At 38.0% G+C, this 21,442-nt stretch overlaps 1 protein-coding gene across 6 annotated transcripts in view; it reads right to left on the bottom strand.

Annotated features, from left to right (window-relative positions):
* Positions 1-21,442, bottom strand: part of ylpm1 (YLP motif containing 1) — a 29,677-nt gene that overhangs the window by 4,012 nt on the left and 4,223 nt on the right. For 2 of the 6 annotated variants that reach the window (XM_085246729.1, XM_085246731.1), the window contains 19 exons: positions 20,449-20,960; positions 17,605-20,253; positions 17,276-17,399; positions 16,898-17,039; positions 16,728-16,817; positions 15,542-15,710; positions 15,406-15,429; positions 15,099-15,289; positions 14,857-15,008; positions 14,706-14,768; positions 14,385-14,504; positions 14,125-14,301; positions 13,961-14,044; positions 13,756-13,839; positions 13,587-13,661; positions 4,492-4,543; positions 3,181-3,308; positions 2,567-2,750; positions 1,796-2,107 (listed from right to left, as the gene is read on the bottom strand). In XM_085246729.1, the coding sequence (XP_085102855.1) occupies positions 2,604-2,750; positions 3,181-3,308; positions 4,492-4,543; positions 13,587-13,661; positions 13,756-13,839; positions 13,961-14,044; positions 14,125-14,301; positions 14,385-14,504; positions 14,706-14,768; positions 14,857-15,008; positions 15,099-15,289; positions 15,406-15,429; positions 15,542-15,710; positions 16,728-16,817; positions 16,898-17,039; positions 17,276-17,399; positions 17,605-20,253; positions 20,449-20,960 (4,983 nt within the window). In that variant the 3' untranslated portion in view covers positions 1,796-2,107; positions 2,567-2,603. Of the gene's footprint in view, positions 1-1,795; positions 2,108-2,566; positions 2,751-3,180; positions 3,309-4,491; positions 4,544-13,586; positions 13,662-13,755; positions 13,840-13,960; positions 14,045-14,124; positions 14,304-14,384; positions 14,505-14,705; positions 14,769-14,856; positions 15,009-15,098; positions 15,290-15,405; positions 15,430-15,541; positions 15,711-16,727; positions 16,818-16,897; positions 17,040-17,275; positions 17,400-17,604; positions 20,254-20,448; positions 20,961-21,442 lie in introns of those variants that run through there. The other 4 variants (XM_085246732.1, XM_085246730.1, XM_085246733.1 and 1 more) reach the window with 4 other exon arrangements.

Below are 21,442 nucleotides of genomic sequence, written 5' to 3'. Positions count from 1 at the left end.
AAACTATACATTTCACACTAAGAAGCCATTTTACTAGGTACAACTGTTCAACTGCTTATTATTGCAAATATCTAATCAGCTAATTGCCATGTAGAAATGGTCAAACCTGCTGAAGTCAAAAATGTGAGTGAGAAAAAGTGGGATTTTAAATGTGGCATGTTTGTTGATGCCAATTGGGCTGGTCTGAGTACTACAGAAACTGCTGATCTACTGGGGTTTTTAACACATAACCATCACTAGGATTTATGACGTAACCCCAAATAACCATGTGTCAAAACCAAGGAATGCAGAAAAACATCTCTGAGCACACAACACATTGAACCTTGAAGCAGAATGGCTACAGCAGCAGAAGACCACATCGGGTGGCACTTCTTAAAGTCAATAAAAGGAAACTGATGCTACATAGGCTCACCTAAATTGGAAAGGAGAAGACCAATGAGTCCAATAAGCCTTGATTTCTGGTGCGACATTGGGATGGTAGAGTCAGAAGTTGGAGCTTGACAATTTGTTTTCCATGACAACAGAGTACCGTCTGATGTGCGTACGATCATTATACAAATTCGGTTGAACGCCATTTGTATGCAACACGGAATGCCACAACAAAGGTGGACATCAAGACAATGGTACACCTGCAGTCAGTCTGTGGCTTTTCGTTAGACTCTGAGTGTCGTTTCTGTGTAGCCATTTCCATCGTTGCTGGATTTCAAAAATGGTGGGTTTGATTTTCGTGAAGGAGTTTCTCTCATGACTTATCAAGTGACGTCCCTGTCTAGCCAATCAGTGGCATGCAGCGTGTTGATGTCACATTTTCAGATCGCTTGGAACCCCAGTTGAGTAGGTACTAAAAAAGTACCTGATACCAGGTACTATGACCTAATGGCAAACCCTAAAAAAATAAATAAAAATATTGAGTTGTTCTGAGTAGGTACTTATGGAAAAGGGCTATTAGAACTAAATTAGCACTATTCATATGCCAGACATACCTGAGTACTGTTACTGACCTTGTCCTTCCCTTTATGACCAAAGTGTACCCATTGTGTGTTGGTGGCTAATGCACCATGTAAACAGCTCAAAGCATCTCACACTGGTTATGGAACATGACACGTTTACTATACTAAAATGACCTCCACATTCACCAGATCTCAATCAAATAGAGCACCTTCAGAATGGGAGTGGTAGAACGGGAGACTCCACTATGGATGTGCAGCTGAAAAAATGTGCACGAACTGAAGGCAAATTGAAGCCCAACCAAGTACTAGTAACAGGGATGAGGTGGCCAGTGAGGGTATAGTAATCAAAATGTGGTACAGGCAACATCTTATTTTGACTTTGAGTGCAAAAAAATAATATTAGAATTGTTTGTTTTGTTTTTCTAATAATTAAAAAAGAAAAAACCCCAACAAAAAACAGTAACAGAAATTTTTTAAAAACGGGACATCTAAGAACCCCAAACCCAGAGTGGACTGATTTTTCCCTTACAAAATGTTCTTCCATATTTTGACAATTTGGGTTTGTTTGGTTTTTTTGTTTGTTTCAGGGTTAGGGATGCACTGTAAACCATTTCAACAGATGCTGCCAACAGTCCAATTTCAAACTGGTCATCATCTATTTCTAAAGATGTTGTAAAGACACTGGGTAAAGCAATCCAAAGTGTTAAAGCTTTTGTGTGAGAAAATGCCATGTGAAAATAAAAGTAGGTCAACTGATCTACATGGTAATTTCTAACAAAATACAATTTTATACAAAATATGTAGATCATAAAACCCACCTGATAAATTCAGTAAGACTCAGAAAGTTTAGATTGTGTTTTTTATTGTCCCTTTAAAACTATGGATGGACCAAGAAACATTGCTACAGGTATACAGTACATGAATTAGGAAGAGTATAAAACAGCAAAAGAATCCAAACATAAGAATAATGATAGGATGCAAGACTAGACGTATCAGAGAATTATAAACTACATATTGATTTGATTTATATCCAGAGAAATAAAAGCCTCTAATATATGTAATAATGAATGTAATAAGAAACAGATAACAGCTGGTGAAATCACCCTGATCAAAATTTCATCGCCAGTAAGCTTCAGCAGTTTTCACATTCTGGGCACCTGCAGAAAGAAAAGCATGATATTGGTAATTTCACGGTTAAATTTCACTCAAGTTTATTTGTTTTATGTGACAATAAGGACTGCATTAAAACAATGAAATTTCATGTATTTTATGGCATTCTGTTAACTACTGTTAAATACAGAAGATAATAGTGTTACCTGCATTCTCATATAAGTCATTCTTAATCTGTATGCTCCCGATCAAACTCAATAAGATTACTTTGGAAATGGTAAGTCGAATCTTTTTCGGGAAAATGGCTGGCTGATTGACCAAATGTTTCTCTCAGTATATTTTCCAATATTACTGATACAAAAGACGTTCCCTCAAACTTCTCATTTGAGTCATTAAACATTCTGATTAAAATATTTTAAATTGTAGAATATTATGACTTAATAGCCACAAACATCATCTACAATTTTTCTAACAACCTGAACAATATGAATAGGAAAAATACGAACCTTTCACTGAAACCAAAAAAAGTGTAAGATTATCTTCTTAGAAATACTTGGTACGGTTGAGAGCTCTTTGTGCCAGCTGGCCACTCTCGTCTGTTATTTTCTCCCAGTCCGTTTGACCCACCACGAAACCGATAGCACGCTTTCGATCTGCATCCTTTTGCTCTTCAAGATCAGCCCATCGAACCTTTGGAAAACAAACAAAACAAACAAAAAAACCAGGGAGAAACCCAGGATATCATGTTATGAACAAGAAATGGGTAAATGATTTCAGATAATTCAGTAACATCTTTGAACATTCAGTATCATAGAAACTACTAGGGACACACCAACTGTGAAATAAATGCTAAAAATAATTCAGTTTTCTGTTATATTTCTTTTTTAATTAATAGTGAACTGACGTTCACTGTTTAAATGCATGTTTAAACATGTAGCCAGCTCACACCTGACATAAATATACATATCAGCCTCTGATATTGATAAAGGTCATATTTGCTGATTTGCTAGCTGTTGTATCAATGCATTCTTAGAAATGGTAAGGAAAAAACAACCTTGAACTTTTGGTTTTTCCTCACTAACAAACAAATGCACTCATAGATGGTCAGGTCAAATTTTACCCTCTTCTTTCCAGGTTCGGACATGCGTGTGGCATAGTCATCTGGCAGCTGTAGGTAGTCTTCGAGGCCTGCCATATGTTCGCCTTCACGCTTCCTCTTCCCGCCACTCCCCAGACCATCCAACTTGTCTGTTTAAATTGAAGATTACCGTTCAGTTTACCTCTACTCCCCCATAAAAACAACATAAAACCTCAACAAGGTATCACTCATTTATCAAAAAATAAAATAAAATTATGAGACAACTAGTAACATCTGTTTTATCATTGCTCCATAAAACGATGATCCAGGACCTGATCTTTTTTATACAAAGAATTAGTCTATAATGTGTCTTTTTAACTTAAAGAGAAATGAGGTCTTTATTTAAAATTTAACCTTTTTTTTTATTTTTATTTTTTAAATTTACAGTCACAATAGAAACAACTTAAGGCGCTTTCCTGGTGTTCTTACAGAAACTGCAGCCCATGTCTCATTCAGTAACTGACTGTTTCCTGTTGACATGCTAACAACATAAATAGCGGTTTGTACTAGATCTGATCAGCCTGGAGGTACTGTGCTGTTATTGATTATAACACCATAAGCCTCATCTAACAAAACACCTGCTCAACTAAATGAAGAACAGCTGTACAAGTCCTATCAAATCATTTTTCTCTCTCTATAAGCATAATTCATAAACTGGTTTATGGTTTACAGTGTACTCTAATGTACTAACAGGCGCAAAAGATCCCCAGTTCAATGCTGGGAGGAGACTCAAATCCCTTTGGGAGATTAAACAAATTAAACATTAGGTAGCTACTCACTGTGGTGACCCCTCATCAATAAAGGAGCAGCCAAAAGAAGCTTTGACTCAAACTTTTTCTGAATAAATCCCTTCAGAGCACCAAAATTGTACGCTCCTAAAGAATTATATGTAGATATAAAGCTAAAACACCCGTTTAAACCCCCCCCCCAAAAAGATTTTTAAAATATTTTTTTATTTGCTGTATCCCCTATATGCAGTTTTAATAATGATGAGGTTTGGCTGTTGGTTGGTCTTTAGTGGGATATAGAAACCAGTTGAAACTATTATTGCTTTTCATCAGCAACAAAGCATTAGACCAGTAACTTGACCAAGTCCACCAGTGACTCAATCAAAATGCAAAAGAATCGCATCAGTCAAACAAAGTTCACAATAGGAACAGAAAAAAGAACACAAAACATACACACACGACTTCACAGATCTCGCTACATGACACTTAAAACACATTTTAATGATGCAGAAGGCTCTATATGACAAAGGCAAGACTGGATCATCATTAAAAAATAAATACCTACCAAGTTTTGCCTCTGATGTGTCCATCTCCCATTTGCTTTTTGGAATGTAGCCCTATATTACATAAAGAAACACTGCAATGGTTAAACATCAGGGTGATACAGGGGGAAAAGGGAAGGGTGGAGAAAGTGGGGAAAGGGGTTGGCTGAAAAGACAGGAAACTGGTTTATCAGAGGTTATAAGACACAAAAACAAGCACAACTGTAGGGTGAAACTTGGTACAATACTTGGTAAAGACATACAGTAACTACTAACAATGGCATGCACAGAGTTTAATTTAATTTGATTGCAAGGTGAGACGTGTTCACACTGAGTCTTTTGTTTTCTGTTACCGGCTTAAAAATGGACAACTGTGCTCTGCTTTGGTGAACACAAACTTCATTTAACAACAGTCAACCTGTTTTGCTAATGATCATGTGATTGGAACACATTTCACATGTAATTTTTTCAAATCAATTCAATTCCACACACACTGATAAACCTATAACTAAATTTACAAAGAACAAAGGTTCTTGATTCTTAGATTGCAGTAGTACTACTTGTGAAAAGGCTTTAGTGTGTAGAGATCTTTCGTTACCAAACATGAAATCATCATGAATGAGGTTCCCTGCTGTAACATCACTGTGTAGTTAGCTGGCCTTTAAAGCAAAATAAACAAATTTAAAAAAACAAAAACATTAAAATAAAAAGGATATTTGGTTAGCAACAGCAAATTGCTCGAACTCCACTATTTAATTATTAATTTCAGGATTGTTTGTTAATCTCTGAAGGAGTCATTTCTGTTAGACTGAACAATAGCGCTTATAATGTTAGTATGTCACCTAAAAGAGACTGAGAGAGCATCTTTTTACTGCTTAACTTTATAGATGACAAGAGGTAAATTATTTAATATAAGGCATCGGGAACTTGTTCAGATCATCTTCTCTAGCATGAGATTGTGAACTATGTTTGCCATTTCACTAAAAAAATGTAATGTCTGAATTTTGAGGGTCCTGAGATCATGAGGAGCATATTTAATGCATGCTTTGTCATTTTAACTGATTGCATTGCTTTTATTACTATATCAACCGTTTTGAAGGTCCTTTACTTTTAAGCAATTTATTATCCTTTATTTATCCAGGTGAAAGTCTCATTGAGATTTAAATTCCATTTCAAGAGAGAACTGGCCATCATGGCAGCAAAAGTTACAACAAATACAACAATAAAAACATGCGTTTTTAACCTTGACCAACCATACGTATTATAAAAAGATAAAGCATCAGAATTAGTTCACATGTTGTGAATACTGCGTTTAATGATTGTACAAGGTGTTTTTTAAGTGGTTTTTCTATTTTCAAAAACATAAAATGTCAAATCCATTATATAAGTGTGGAAATCACCCTGCAAATGAGTATGATAAAATCTGACTGTTTAATTCCACATGGCATATGCATGACAACATTGGCATGTAGGAATTTAACATGTGTTATTTATTGAAGACACTTGGTTGCTGGCTTGTTTGGATTTCTTTATCAGAATTCACCTCTGCAAAACTTCAACAACATCAACAAATGTGTTAAAACTTATGTGTGTAACTATTTAACTGCAAAGTTACAGGGACCAAAATAACACCAGCACTCTGGTGCAGTTTTTTTCTCCCACAGAAAATACTGCTTGAAAACATCAGGCTTTTCTTTTATGACTTTTCTACTTCAACAGGGAAACATTTGCATAACGCCAACAAACTGAACTCAATTCTGCTCAATATCAATTTCATCTCTTTGTAATGTTATTGGTGATGCCTTCCGCAACAGTTCCATGGGCTCCATAGGATACTTTTAAGGATTTTACCAAACATACAGATTTTGTTTTCTGTGAAAATTAATCAAAAACACCAAAAACATGTTATATGCGATTGATTACCAACATCCTCAAGTATATTCACCTACGAGATCAAGTTTTCGATCACTGCAGACTTGTACAAATCCTTATCTTTTATTTATTTTGCTGCATTACCCTGTGAAAGGCCCAAGTGCCGTGGGTTTTTTGGAAAAGTTAAAATGCAACTGGCACACTGATGGCTTTAGGATTAGTATCATTTTAGAGGAACCTCTTTTTAATTGAAGATTTTTTTTAACATATCCCCATCATCTCAAATATCACAAAAAAAAAAGAAAAACTTGACAAAATATACATATTCCTTTTGTTTTAAATGTGAACGTATTCCTTGTTCGACGATTAAATTAGATAAAATATTTTTTTAAAAGAAAAGAAAATAGCTCAGGTATTTGTCTTCATTTGATATGATGGCATTTGAACATGTCAGCTTTCTGCAGGGTTTTAAGATAATTTGGCCTTTGCCCAAAAGACAATCATCAGTTTTACAAAGTGATTTTTTTCCCTTTACATTTCTGGTTAAAGTTGACGTTTAACAAATAGTAAATAAGAGGGAAATACACAAACCTCTGTTGCTCAACCTAACATAGGCACATTGCATTAACCATTTTAGGGTCAATTTGAGCTTATATGCAGTTACCCCAAAAAGCCTATTTGTGAAATACAAAAGACCCTGGGGCTCGATGTCTTAAGGCAGGGGTCGGCAACCCACGGCTCTTTAGTCTTTATTTTGCGGCTCCGGGTGGTTTGGGAAATTAAATTAGAAGTATTTAGCTCAAGTGTATTTTATTTGTGTTTAGTTCTTTTTTTTAACTTGTACCGGTAGTTCTAAATTGGAAGATTATTGTGATTTTGAAATATAAAAATAAAATTATATCTTATTATTTTTTTCATTGCTCAAAATAAGCGTCACACTCGCGGAAGCCGGACCCCGGGTAGCTGGATCTTCAGATCCATATTATGTCGGCAGCTGTTCTCCTCCGTGAACTATGTTAAAAACAAACACCGCTCACGCCCCACAGATGACAGCTCACAGTCCTGCGTAAAGATGAAAGCCCCGATTTGCAGGCGCTGTGCGCAGAGGTTCGGGACCAGAAGTCCCATTGTAAACATATCGCGGCAGACTCGATGATGTTTACATGAACATGCTTTTCAGCATCTCTTTATTGACCACTTTTCACCACGGTTGCTGTACGCATACAGCCGGCTGTAGCTTTTCAGCTCACAGCCCGACAACACAACAGCAGAGAGAGCACAGACTTTAAGGCGGCGAGGCGTGATTGCGGGTGCAGCTCAGGTGCGTCCGACTCCCATGCAGCGGCACTGCAGACCACGCCCCGCCACACACATTAACCAGGTAAAATACATATTTAGGCAGAATTTTGCAAATATCTATTTTTTTTTTTTTTAGCAGCATAGTGCTTTTTTTCCCCAATTATTTTTTTAAAAGTCAGGTCAAGGCTCCAAAAGCCCAAAGGAGATATAAAGGTGGTGGCTCACAACAGTTTTTGTTTGCTACATGGATCATTTTAGTTCAGCTGGGTGTCTCTCCTTTTGTTATATTTCTTTTAAGAGTTCAAAATGTGTTAATTACATAAATAAAATTAAATTTTCTCTGTAGCACTTCATGGATTTCACAAGCAACACACCTTAGTTGCTCTGTGGATACTTTTAAAAAGCAGTTAAAAACTTTTCTTTTCAAACAAGCCTTTTGTTGATCTACGTATTTTATATTCTTTACATTATTTACATTTGATCTTTTACATTGTGTATAATGTCTATTGATTGTATTGTTTATTTTAATATTTGTGTACAGCGCTTTGTGACTGCCTGTCTGTGAAAAGCGCTTAATAAATAAACTTTACTTACTTACTTTAGTTGTTCACACAAAGCATAAAGGTAAAAAAAACAATTTATACAGTGTTATCTTCATTTTAGATTTCAAAAAGTATTTGCGGCTCCCAGCCTTTTCTTTTGCGTGGAAACCGGGTCCAAGTGGCTCTTTGGGTGTTAAAGGTTGCAGACCCCTGTCTTAAGGGATGTCAATGTTTTCTTCTTGTTTTTTTTAAGGCACACTTGCTCACATCTGTTTTTCACAGTACCTCCACAAGAGACCAATCCAACAAGAGACAGCTTGGAAATCCAAACGTAATTCCAAACTGGACTTGAGGTTGCCCTCAATTCTAGGAATAAACTGACAACAGACGGATGAACAGGAGAAAAAATGAGCACTCAAGTTAACTGTAGCAGCTACAGTTAACTTGATGATGGCCCAAGTATCTCCAGTGACTGGAGATACACATGATAAAAAAGCGTCATCAGTGAATCACAAGTAAAAAGCACTTTTGGAGTACAAGAATGAGATTAAGAACATCCATCCATTCTCTTATGCTTATCCTTTTTTCACCAACTATAGCTTTAAATACACATTAGCCTAATATTAGTTGTTGCGTGATGATCTGATGTCCTGGTTTTACTTATATAATTGACAGTGGCAGATATTCTTCTGTAAATGATGTCTTTCATAATAACAATGCTTTGCAGCTGTTGTATAATGGTTGTGTACTTTGGGTATGCTTGATATCAGAACACTGTTGGCTTTGCCAAAGTGTGAGTCATTGCAGGTAAGGTGTGGGCTTTGTGTGGAAGCTTATCAAATATTGTGTACATCTGGCTTTCCTATGAGCCAGTACCCAGCCTCTATAATGTGTGTAGAGTACATTTTATCTATGTTTTGTTAGATGACTATCCTTTCATAGCAAATTGTATTTGTATGATTGAAACTGGATTTTTATGGCTTATTTTAAGGAAAACTACATTTCAAATACCATTTATACAAAGAAGTTTTTTGGTGCTCAGGGTGGTAGCCACACTTCACACATAAATCCTAAAAGCTCCCCCAACTTGGACTAAATTCTATCAAGAGGACCACTGTCATCTGCATCTCAAGATGCTTGAAAAAAAGAACAAGAGGGGGGAAAAAATACAGTAAAACACTCGCATATGGCATCTGTAATCTCACCTCAAAGCCAGGATCCTGTTATTAAAAGATAAAATTAAGAGACAATTTTTCCCCTCATCCACTCTGCTCTAGAATTCTTACTATTACTGTTTGAATTGTCTTTAAATCACAAGTTACAACACCATACAAAAACAGAGTTTGTCACAGGTTGAATTAATGAGTCTGTTAAACTGTTGATTGGGCTACAATCCAAAACTGAAGTTAGCTGGTTGCTTCCAGCTTTTTAAAGCAGTCTTTGACCTTTTCTTCTTAGATACCAGCAGCAGGATAAATCCCACCGGGGTTTCCAAACAAGAAAGCTTATGTTTTTGCACAACTGTAGTAACTTCATTATCTATTTATAATAAATTATATTTAACATGGAGACTAGATGTGTCAGAATTTTGTATACTTCACTTTAGACAGGTGAGCTGTCACACATAGTTTGATATCTGAGAAGTCTGTTAAATTTGATTAAATACTTTCCCATAGCTACATCTTCTGTACTAACATCGCAATATATAATTTAAGAATAAAATCTAAATAAAAAATGTTAGTTGTACATAGCACATAATGTACCAACAACACTGAGCAGAATGAAGTGTAAAGTGCAGAAAAGCTAAAATGTGCACATAGGGTCTCAGGAGGTTAAGTAAAAACAATTTAAAATGTTTTGTTTATTTCAAATTAACTCTGAAGTTTAGATGTCTCACATCCAAGCATTTATCAACAAAAATGTAAAGAACTTAATTTTACAGTGACAGCTCTGATAATAAAACAAACATGGCGGCCCTTCAAAGTGACCCAATTTGATTCAATGTCAGAGCAGTTTGAGACCTGCAGTTTACATGGACTGTTAATCTTAGTTTGACAAGACAGCAATAAAAGATAACACAGGTTTTGTGTGGGACTGCAGGACTGAAGTGGTCAAAACAGCCTTACACATTAGTGTTTTTTTCTGTTTGTCCTATGACAGACTGCACATTTCTGCACAATCCATATTTTTATCTTTTAATCTCATAAATAATAGACCATACTCAGATAAATCAATGACCTGGTGGTTTAAGTATCAAACAATATTTAAATAAATAAGAACAAAAATAACTGAATATAAATAATATTTCGTAAAATGACATAGTCCTATATAACATTGGATTTTTTAACTTGCTGCATACATGCTAGCATTACAACAACTGCAATAGTGTCCGTTACTTTAATATTTTAGAATTTAAGGGATATTTAGAATTTCTTTTTTTCTTTATTCATGAAGTTATTTACATAAATTAAAATCATCTCAGTATCAATAAAATGAAGCCATATGCAAAAAAAAAAAAAAAATCTGTCAAGTTTATAATTATGACATATGCACACAAAGGAGAAAACACCTGCATAAAAATGGTCTGCACTGGAAATTTTTCAATATGTAATCACAATACATATGAACTAATATTAACAATTCAGCAGGATAAATCTCTCATAATTCATTTCATAAAACTACTAAAAGCCATAAAAAGTACAAAAAGGGTAAATAATAAAACAAAAACCACTAAACAAAAGATTTGAAAAAGTAGTTTGGAATGAAATAATCCCCCTAAGCCTGCAAACTGCTCTAACACCACACATGTTAACTGTCTCAGTTAACAACATGGGACAGGAGCTCATCTTTATATTATAATGGAAGAAATTTAAAAAAAAAAAATTATTAAGATACTTTTATGTAATTATTAATATTGACTGTTTTTAGTGTTGTTGAATGAGCTATTTCCTACTCCAAGCAGGATAGGTTTAGTTGGGAACTTTATCATGCCATTTAAAATATATTTAACTAAAGTCAGTGTTTTTACCCAAGACTGCCTGTGCTACTTCAGAAAAACCAGCTTAAATGAATACACTTGCAGTCCGGACCCAAATCCAGACCTATTACTAAGCTGATGGACTGTTTCTATTTTACTCTGTGTAGCTTTTCTTGTATTTAAGTTAAGGCTATTTTAAGATGCACATTCTCTTCCTTTGTCTTTATAGCAGTCAGTTTATGCGCACAGAAAAACAGACGTGTGCTTTCTAATTCATCCCAGGTGATGCTACTTAGTCAAGCAAACTGTGTGTGTGTGTGTGTGTGTGTGTGTGTGTGTGTGTGTGTGTGTGTGTGTGTGTGTGTGTGTGTGTGTGTGTGTGAGAAAACAGAAAACTAAGCAAGGAGACGAGATGCATAAGTCTGAAGAAGTAAGTCAGAGTACTAGACTGAGAAAAGAGGGGTTGAAGCTGAGAAGCGAAATGTAGTCAAATGTAGGAAAAATGAAGAAAACAGGAAAAGCAACTATCATTTTTTCAAAAGCTCTATTTTTTACATTTATGACTGTAAACCTTATTTTACTTGAAATGAGAAAAGAACATTTTACTATTATTATTATTACCATTTTATTACTAAAACTCCCTCCAGTTCATTGTGAAAATTAATATGATGTTTAATATAATAAACATATATAAACATTGTTGATTTGTACTTTATGTTATATTTAAAGAGATTTTCTCAAGTGGACCTCCTTAAACTTTAATTAAATACCTCTGCACTATATGGACAAAAGAATTAGACCAAAACTTACTGAATAATACTATGGCTTGTTTTTCTTTCTCTCTCAGTGAGGGAAAACTTAATGCTGTTTCTTACCAAGCTATTTTGGACAATTCTGTCCTTCCATCTTTGTGGGAATAGTTAGGAGGAATGCCCTTTTCTGTTTCACCATGAGCATGCTCAGGAATGCTCTCGTGAAACATCAGTGCTCAACCTCACAAATGCTCTTCCAGAAGAGTGGAAGCTGTTACAGATCCAAAGGGAAGACAAATTTTGCATGGAATGCCATAAAATCAGCAGCAGGTCTAATATATATAGGTGGCCCAATATTTTTGTCACTATAGATTAGATTAGATTAGATTAGATTAGATAAAACTTGATTAATCCCTCGAGTGGGTTCCTCGAGGAAATTCAGTTATTAATTTATTTAAGATTAAATAAAACTTTATTAACCATCAAATATAGTGTATGTTTTAAGAACGTGTTGCTCCCGGGATGTTTTGCGAATATTAGAAAAAAACAGAAACAAAACATAATAGTTTTAATTTAATAAATTGAGAGTTTAACTTGAAACTGGTTTACTGAATTTTTATTCATGAGTTCATAAACCTTTTCCCAGCAGTCCAATGTGGGAACAAGCCACTGAATTTGATACTGTATGAAACACGTTTGGAAACTTTTAGACGTTGGTATTTTATGTGGTACAGCTTCAAAGGCTTCATCAAACAGTGAAGAGAAAGTTTCATTTTACCATTCTAGATAGAAGAAGAAAAAAAAAAGTCCATCACTCAAATTTGCCCAGGTTAGAAAATCTTTACAGCTGTGTTACCTCCTTTTAAAATATAACTCAACTGCACTGCATTTCAACAGGCACTGTTGACCTCGGGTGCAAAATTTGGCAGAAAAATTTATGTCAATTCTTTCTTGAAAAACTTTCAACTTTGTAGTAACGGCATACAAAATAAAAGCGGGTGGTAAAGAGTAAAAACATTTTGCACAATGAGAAATTTTTTATAGGGTTGTGTTACGTGTGATTTGTCTAGATAAAAGTGTGCCTTAAAAATAAAAGGAAACCAAAACTGAGCAACTGGTTTTGGTCTCACCAGAATCATGACACTGAAGTGAGACAGTTTCTCATGAGGTAGCAACCATTTAAAGCCATTTTTTAATCCCTGACATTGAGTTGAGAATGAAAATTATTTTGAACTAAGTCAGTCATGGACACCTGAGCAAATGCTAGAAAAACTAAAAAGAAAACCATGACACTAAAGGGGTACTTTCCTCCTTTAGTTAATGGACTGCTCCAGCTATACATATCATATATATGTTTCGGTCTTGGTACTATTTTCCCTGCTCTTGTTTGAGCTTCACTGTAAATTTTCTAATTGCTACATAAACACAAAAGAGCACGAGCCTAATTATTTTGAATGAACCTGACCGTTTCCATGAATTTCACATGTTTTGCTTTTCATTTGAGACATAAAACTCACCTTGCTGAAACAAGAAGTGGCGAGATAACACTAATGACTTGTGTAAAAATTACTGGATAAGCCAGATGGGAAAAAAAAATAGTGGAAGATGGGAAAAAAAAATAGTGGATATGAATCTAAGAACCACGCATTTATGAAGTGAAACTTTTCATGTCCTACCAGATCACTCTCTTCTTCCTCTTCTCTCTTGGGTTCCTTGGGCTCGTCATCAGGGTTGAAATCTTCCATTTCAACCTAAAAAAAATACAACAAGCACATGTTGGTTTATCTTAATTAGTAACAAAGAAGTGTAATTTTCTGATTTTTTTTCAAGACTGAAAAAATTCACCTCCTCTATAGCAGCATCCTGCAGCAGGGACCGGACATCCAAGCGCACCATGTGACGTGGTGAAGGCTCCCAGTTATTAGACATCTGTATACAGAATGTATCATTGAGAAGTGAACGCTGCATCTATACGTTTAGTAAACGTTACCCTTTTTGCAGTCCAAACAAATATCTCTGTATTTGAGATCAGCTAAGTGATCTTATAGACCTTCATTATATCCTTAAGCGTGCGCCCATGGACATTCCGCTTTGCACAAGTCTGAGTGTCTGCAGTGATTTCAGCCAAATACACCTTGAAATGAGAGAAACAAATCCTTTTTAGCACAGGGCAGACATGAGTGTTTTTCTGGCTCTCTCATTAATATAACTCACCTCAAAGCCTTTAGTTTTAGCTGCACTCCAGAACTGATCAAAATGTTTAACCCTGTCATTAATAGTGTCTAAAATAATGAAAGGAAAAAAGCCATCATCCAAGGTTTTCTTAAACGTTTTAAGCATGCTGCTCCGGTAAGTATCCTCCATCTCCAGCTCATACTCGTACTCCATAGCCTGCAAGACAGGTTTTTCTGCATTACATCGTGCATGTATTTTTCTTTACTGCATGTTCTATGCAATTCATCTGTCAGACTTACCTTTTTTTTTACCCTCTTCCCAGTGTCTGGGTCCTTCTCAACTTTCTCAACCTCTGTCATGAAATAATCATCTAAAACAAGAACTCGGGGAGGTGCACCGCCACATTCAACCTCTTTGTCCTTAACATTGTCCACAAGACAGAAAAGAGTATTTAAGATTTTGTGTCGTTTACAAAAGAGCATTTATTATGTTGAAACCTAATGACACATAAAGACAGTCTATAAGTAAAGGTTCTACTGTTTGTGCACTTATTATAAAAGTTCATTTAGCTTACAATCAAATTACATAACCCTATAATTTGCTAGAAGGACTCGACTCACCCGTATGAGCTTTGCAACATGGGTTTTTCCGCTTCCTGGAAGCCCCCTCATGATTATGACAATCTGTTAAAATAGAGAACTTCAATGAGTGCTGCTCATTTAAAGAGTGGGGTATTGATGCATGAATTAAGATCGCAGTGATAGCTGGTACCCTTTCAGGGCGAGACAATCTGCCAGGTAGTTTAAGGATATCGTCGATATTCTTGATTTCCGGCTTCTTCTCAACACGTGGGGGAGGTTGTGGAGGTGGGACTGGTGGTGCAGTGGGGGGCCCTCTGTCATCTGGATAACTTCTTCTGTCCACTATAGGATAAAAAAAAATCTTAAGCTTAGATTTTCTTATTTGATATTTACTTTACCAATTTACCCTGAGTTACCTCATGTTCAACTTACTGTAAGGTGATGGGCTATGGCTGTAACGTTCAGGCCCAGTACGCTCAAGTATAGCACGCTCATATGGAGGTCTATCATAACCTGGCCTCCCATAATGTTCATCTGGATCACGGCTGCCACTACGGTCCCTATCTCGAACATCCCGGTCCCTCTCCCTGTATCCGGAGCGTAGAGAAGATGCCAGTGGAGATCTACAGAGAATGGGGGCATAATAAGTTTCATTTCATCAACAGAACTTCATATTTCAGACTAGCACAAAGGCACAGTGAAGACTTATCACAGTGTATGACACAATGTCATATAGTACCTTTCATCATTCATGGCCTGAGTGCTTGAATCAAAAATACAGACAAATAAAAAACAATATTATATATATAAAGAAGCAGCACACTACTCCATAGGTAGGGAAAAATGCTGTCAGTAACGGTGAAGAAGCTTCTTACCTGTCATCTCTTTCTCTCAGGGGGTAGCGCTCCCTGTCAAATCTTTCTCTTTCATATTCTGGCTTCTCTCTGTATAATTCCCTCTCTCTGCTGTACTCCCGGCGGTCCATGTAAGGGTCTGATCGTCTTTCGTAATATGAGTCTCTGCCGTAAGGATCTCTGAGTGGTTCTATGAGAATCAAGTAGTTAATAACCATGTATTAGAAAATATAAAATAAAATCCTGCATATATATATGCAGGACTTTAGTTAACTTCTCTATTGATGCATGACACGTGTATGGCAGCCAGCTGACTTGTTTCTACTATTGTTTGTGCATAAAACATGATAATTTTACAAAACATTATATTTCAAATCATTTGAATAAAATCACAGGCTCTGGCTGGTGTTTAGCTACACATTTTAGATGGTCGGATCACTGCTTCCATTGTGTCCATGATCATTTACTCCAGAGGAGGGTGTAAAGCAGGGGTCCCCAATCCCAGTCCACGAGGGCTGGTGTCCCTGCAGGTTTTAGATCTCACTCTGGGTCAACACACCTGAATCACATGATTAGTTCATTACCAGGCCTCTGGAGAACTTCAAGACATGGTGAGAAGGTAATTTATCCATTTAAATCAGCTGTGATGGATCAAGGCCACATCTAAAACCTGCAGGGACACCGGCCCTCGTGGACTGGGATTGGGGACCCCTGGTGTGAAACTTTGTGAAAGGAGTGTAATATGAGTCAAAGAGACAGAGAAGCTCACTTCTGTCCAATGACAGCAATACTGGACATACCAAACATTTCTGTTGGTAAGTGGATTTAATGCTGTTAACAAATCAGACACTGACAATGTGAGAATCGAATCAACCTGTTTTTGTTTTTTTAGAGGGAAAGCCTGATTTTTAGGACACGCAAGCCTAACATTAGCTGGCATAATGTTTGCTTGAAATCAGCTTTTGTTGTTTAGCATGCACCAAAGCTTATGCCTATGGTGGAAGTGAGAAATAAATCATCATTTTGTATGTTTTTCTCAGAATTGTTTTGCTGCTGAATTTTTTTGTGTTTCAGTCACACAGGATTAGTGGATCCTGATTGGTGACCCATCCTTCCAGCAATTCTCTGTGATCCCATGTTGGGACAACAGGAAAATTAAGACTATTGAGTAAATCGCCCAACCTCACATTATACAACTGAAACCTACCCTTTTCATAGCCCCGGTCCGATGGCACTGGGTCAGGCCTCAACACAATCCTCTCACCATAAGAGATCCGCTCAACCGTGGTTCCAGGCTCTAAAATATCAAGTGCACATCAGCATAAATCCAAAACATCATTTGGAAACAAAAAAAAAGGTACTACAAGCTGCTCATACCATGACCATGACCATAATCAACCGTCTTTGGAATAACCGGCACTGCAGGTGCAGGGAATGACGGCTGATAATGTGTGGCAGTAGATTTTATATCGCGAGGCACAGATTCAGCTGCAGTTGTCTGAGTTGTTGCAGTCATACCCTGGGAACATACTTGATATTAGAATGATCTAACAGTAAAACTAAAAGAAAATGGAGGAAAAAAATTCTATGTATTGTATTGTATTTTATGAGAAAAGAGAAAACATGGAAAAAATATCTAAATAGATGAAAACAAAACAGACGGGATTTGAATCGACATAATCAATTATCTTGGTCTTTTTACATCAATGTAGTCACACCAAGCAGACTAAAATAATAAAGTTGATTTTTATTTACCTTCAGAGCATTCCTGACTTCTGGTGGAATCTCTAATCCAAGAAGACCAGCAGGCAAATCTGGCAGAACATCAGTTTGTGCAGGCTTGGATTCACTACCAGAGGTTTTACCCTCCTGCAATTCCCTGTGGACCCGAAAGGAATTACTAAGTTAAAACAGATGATTTAACCATAAATTAAAACAGAAATGAATGTGTGAAATTATGGAGTTTCAACAAAAAACCAAAGAAAATACATTTTTTTCAATCTATGAAAATAAAATAATTGTAAATCACATGGATAGATGCTAGTTTTTGTTTGCCTAATCAATGGTAAATGTTTAGAAATTACCTTATTAGTTTAAGCTCTTGAGCAGCTTTCAAGATGATCTCATGTTGGCGTTGGGAAAGGGCAAGTACATTTGCTCCACTGGCTGCTTCAACTGAACTCTCAGGCAGGTTTGTGACAGGTGCAGCTGTAGGTGGAGGTATATGCAAAGGAATTTCTTCTCTTTGTTCCTCATAGCGAGGTCTACGATCTTCATAGTCTATTGGATACCCTCTCTCTGGCAGTGGAGGACGTCTGGAAGGCCTCTCCCAGTCTGAAGGAGGTGGGTAAGATGTTTCATCCTTCCGGTAAGGTGGCTCATCCCTGTATTCACGAATTCTGAGTTCTCCTCTCCCCCGCTCAAGTTCATCATATTGATATGGGTGACCTCTTTCTCTTTCCTCTTGCCAGTGGGGTTCTCTGAATGGCTCTGATGGTGCCTTGCGGGGGGGATAGTCCCTCTCTGAGAGAGCATGCTCTCTGTCCCACTCAGACTCATGATACCTGGCATCACGACGACAGTCATCAGGATGATAGTCTGGTGGTGGCCGACAGCGATACCCATCTTCCCCATGATCATAATCTACGGCATAACCCTCTTTATAACCTTCTTCATAATCCTCATGTGTTGGACCTGGCGGCCACATACCTCTTCCTATTCCCCGACCCATAGGTCTCCTCCTCAGTCCTTCCCTATCTAGTATCTCATGTGGAGGTGGTGGAGGACCTCTGCCAGGTGGTGGCTGCCAATCTAATTCTCCTTCCGTTCCCTCATCGTATATTGGCTCCTCCAAATGATCTATCATTTCATGAGGTGGTGGTGGCACACGACGCCTGCCTCGTCCTACGTCAGGATGCATCGCATGGCTAGGGGGTTCATGTCCATGGTACATGGGATGCATTGATGGATCCATATTGGAATCATCAGATTCCATTCCGTGGCCTAATGGCTCGTGATCTATTGGCCCATGTGGTGGGAAATGGGGGCGGCCTCGTCCTTGAAGCATGAAACCAGGGTGACCACGTGGGGGACGACCCCGACCAGGAGGAAATGGAGGTCTCATGCCTCTCATTGGTGGTCTCCTTTCAATCCAGTAAGGGTCTTCATCCTCTAAGTACTCATTTGATTCAGCTTCTTCCCAGTGTCTGTCCACTGGTTCTTCCTTTCCCATAGGTGGTCCTCCTCTTCCCATGGGTAATCCTCTTCCCATAGGTGGACCTCCTCTGGCCATGGGTGGACCTCCTCTGGCCATGGGTGGTCCACCTCTACTCATTGGTGGTCCACCTCTGCCCATTGGTGGCCCTCCCCTAACCATTGGTGGCCCTCCCCTAACCATTGGTGGCCCTCCCCTAACCATTGGTGGCCCTCCCCTACCCATTGGTGGTCCTCCTCGACCCATAGGAGGACCTCCCCGACCCATAAGGGGTCCACCTCTTCCCATGGGAGGACCACCTCTTCCCATGGGAGGACCACCTCTTCCCATAGGAGGACCACCTCTAGGCATTGGGGGCCTTCCTCTCATCATTGGAGGCCTACCTCTCCCCATGTGGGGTCCTCCTATTGGCTCTTGATAGTACTCTTCCTCTGTGAAGTGATGTTCTTCTGGCATCCACATTTCTTCTGGGGGCATTTCTGATTCCTCACCACCAAACTGTTCATGTGAAGGATCTTGCCAATAGTAGTTTTCTTGTTCTTCTTGCATACCCACATTTTCTTCAGGGGGCATGTAATCATAAGGCATTTCCCCCATCTCTTCCCCAATTGGTACAGTGTTTTGTCCCTTAAACTCTCCACTGCTCCTCTGCCCACGTCCTCGTCCGCGCACCTGGCTAGGCACTGGGGGCTGGCCTCGTCCCCGACCAGGGGGAGGTTTTGGAGGATCTAGTTTTGACTGCTTTTGTGGCTCTGGTTGGATTCCTGAGGACTTTGGAATCTGTGGTGGTTTGCTGTTTCCCAGTGGTCCATCTGGTTTTTGCGAATTTTGTGTTGTAGTGTTTGATGTAACAGCAGAACTAGTATTTACAGGGGGCTTACTGTTAACAGGTTCAGATTTCTCACCTTTGTCCAAAGTAACACTGCTATTTGAATCCTCAGGTTTTGTATCTGTTTGTAATGTCTGAGGAATTGGTTCACTTTGGACAAAAAAACCCTCAGTTGAAAGTAAGTTGTCATCTGTCATATCTTCAGAAGCGCTCTTATCAACCAATTTCAATTTATCTTTTTCATTTTCAGATAGCGGCTTATCAGACGATTTTTCTGGAGTCTTAGAATCTGGAGTTGGAGGTTGCGGAGTGACTGGTTCCACCTTAGGCAGCATTCCTTGCTGCTGTTTTTCTTGAAGGTTTGGTGGACATTCAAGACGAGGTGAAGGGCCAGTGAGCCTTGTGGAATCAAACCTAGGTGGCTGCCCAAATCGAGGTTGATCAAATCTGGCCGGTCCATCAAACCGTTGCCGATCGAATCTAGGTGGACCATCAAAACGATGCCTTGGTTGGTCAAATCGAGGGGGACCATCAAAACGGTTAGGTGGTTGGTCAAACCTTGGAGGACCATCAAAGCGTTGTTGTGGGTGGTCAAATCTTGGAGGCCCATCAAATCGCTGTTGCGGTTGGTCAAACCTTGGGGGTCCATCAAATCGCTGATGTGGTTGTTCAAATCTGGGGTTGTTTACCCTGGGAAATATAACAAAATAAAAACAAAAATTGAAATAAAAATAAAAAAAAACACCCCATTTAAAGAAAACAATAATTACAATTAAATATGAAGCAATTTTATATAAAGATGTGCTTTTAAAAGATAAATATAACCAAATGTATAACTGAGCAAAACATAGTAACACATAGTAATAAAAGACAATTACAACTTACTGTGGACCCCTGACATTGTTGAAACTTGGTGGCTGAACAACTGGGGGAACTGGGGGTTGGACTCCTATGCCACTAGGGGCACTTCCTCGAACTGAGGGCACAGCAGGTGATTCTGAATGTGTTACAAAACCAGTAGGCTGTGGACCTTGAAGTCTTGGACCAACAGTAACAGGGGTCTGCTGCATACCTGGGTTTACTGACTGCTGCAAAGGCGTGTCTTGTACAGGGTACTGGCCATACTGTCCCATCATTCCACTATTATATTGGCTTGATGCAAACGGTACCATGGCAGTGAGAGTAGCCACTCTTTCTTGAAGGTGGGCATTTGTTGCATTCATCTGTTCCTTCCACTGTTTCCACTGATGCCCATAATCCTGCAGTTGGTCTTTATGAGGATAGCTCTGGAATTGCTCATACCACAGGGTGAAGGAGTGATTCCAGTCTTGGAATAGAGGTGTGAACTGTTGCTGTTGCATTTCGTAGTGCCTCAGCTGCAATTCTGCAGACATTGACTGCAAAAGAGAATTTTGGTGATTATTTATTGCTTAATTTTACATGCAGATAGGATAAGTATTTAGAAAAACACATTTGAGTTTGTACCCAAATTGAATGAAGGGTTTAGGGCTTTGCTTTTTAATAGGAAATACATTCTTTTTAGGAACCAACATAACTGGGTTAATGATTCAAAAGATATTTTATGGACAGAATTGAGCTATTCTTTAATTCTAAACTAATTAAGAAGGTAAAAGGTTGGTGTGAAAGCACAACACAATATCTAACAAACTATTAATGAAAACAGATCATCCTTAGGCTGCAAATATAAAACAAATCCCATGTGATATGCAGAAAGCATTAGTAGCAAGTTTTTAAGCTGCTCTGCAAGTCAACAAGGCCTGGAGATTTACTACAGACAACAGAAGTGGATGATAACACATGAGCTTTTCCGTGGTGAAGACAAAAAACAAACTATCCCCAAAAAACAGCCAAGTGTAGC

The sequence above is a fragment of the Mchenga conophoros genome, linkage group LG15 (genome assembly GCF_057382185.1).
Source record: "Mchenga conophoros isolate Kocher_MC1m ecotype Shallow Benthic linkage group LG15, M_conophoros_male_GT1.1, whole genome shotgun sequence".
Classification (NCBI taxonomy): domain Eukaryota; kingdom Metazoa; phylum Chordata; class Actinopteri; order Cichliformes; family Cichlidae; genus Mchenga; species Mchenga conophoros.
Note: the sequence above shows the minus strand (reverse complement) of the source record. Positions and strands in the feature narration are given on the sequence as shown.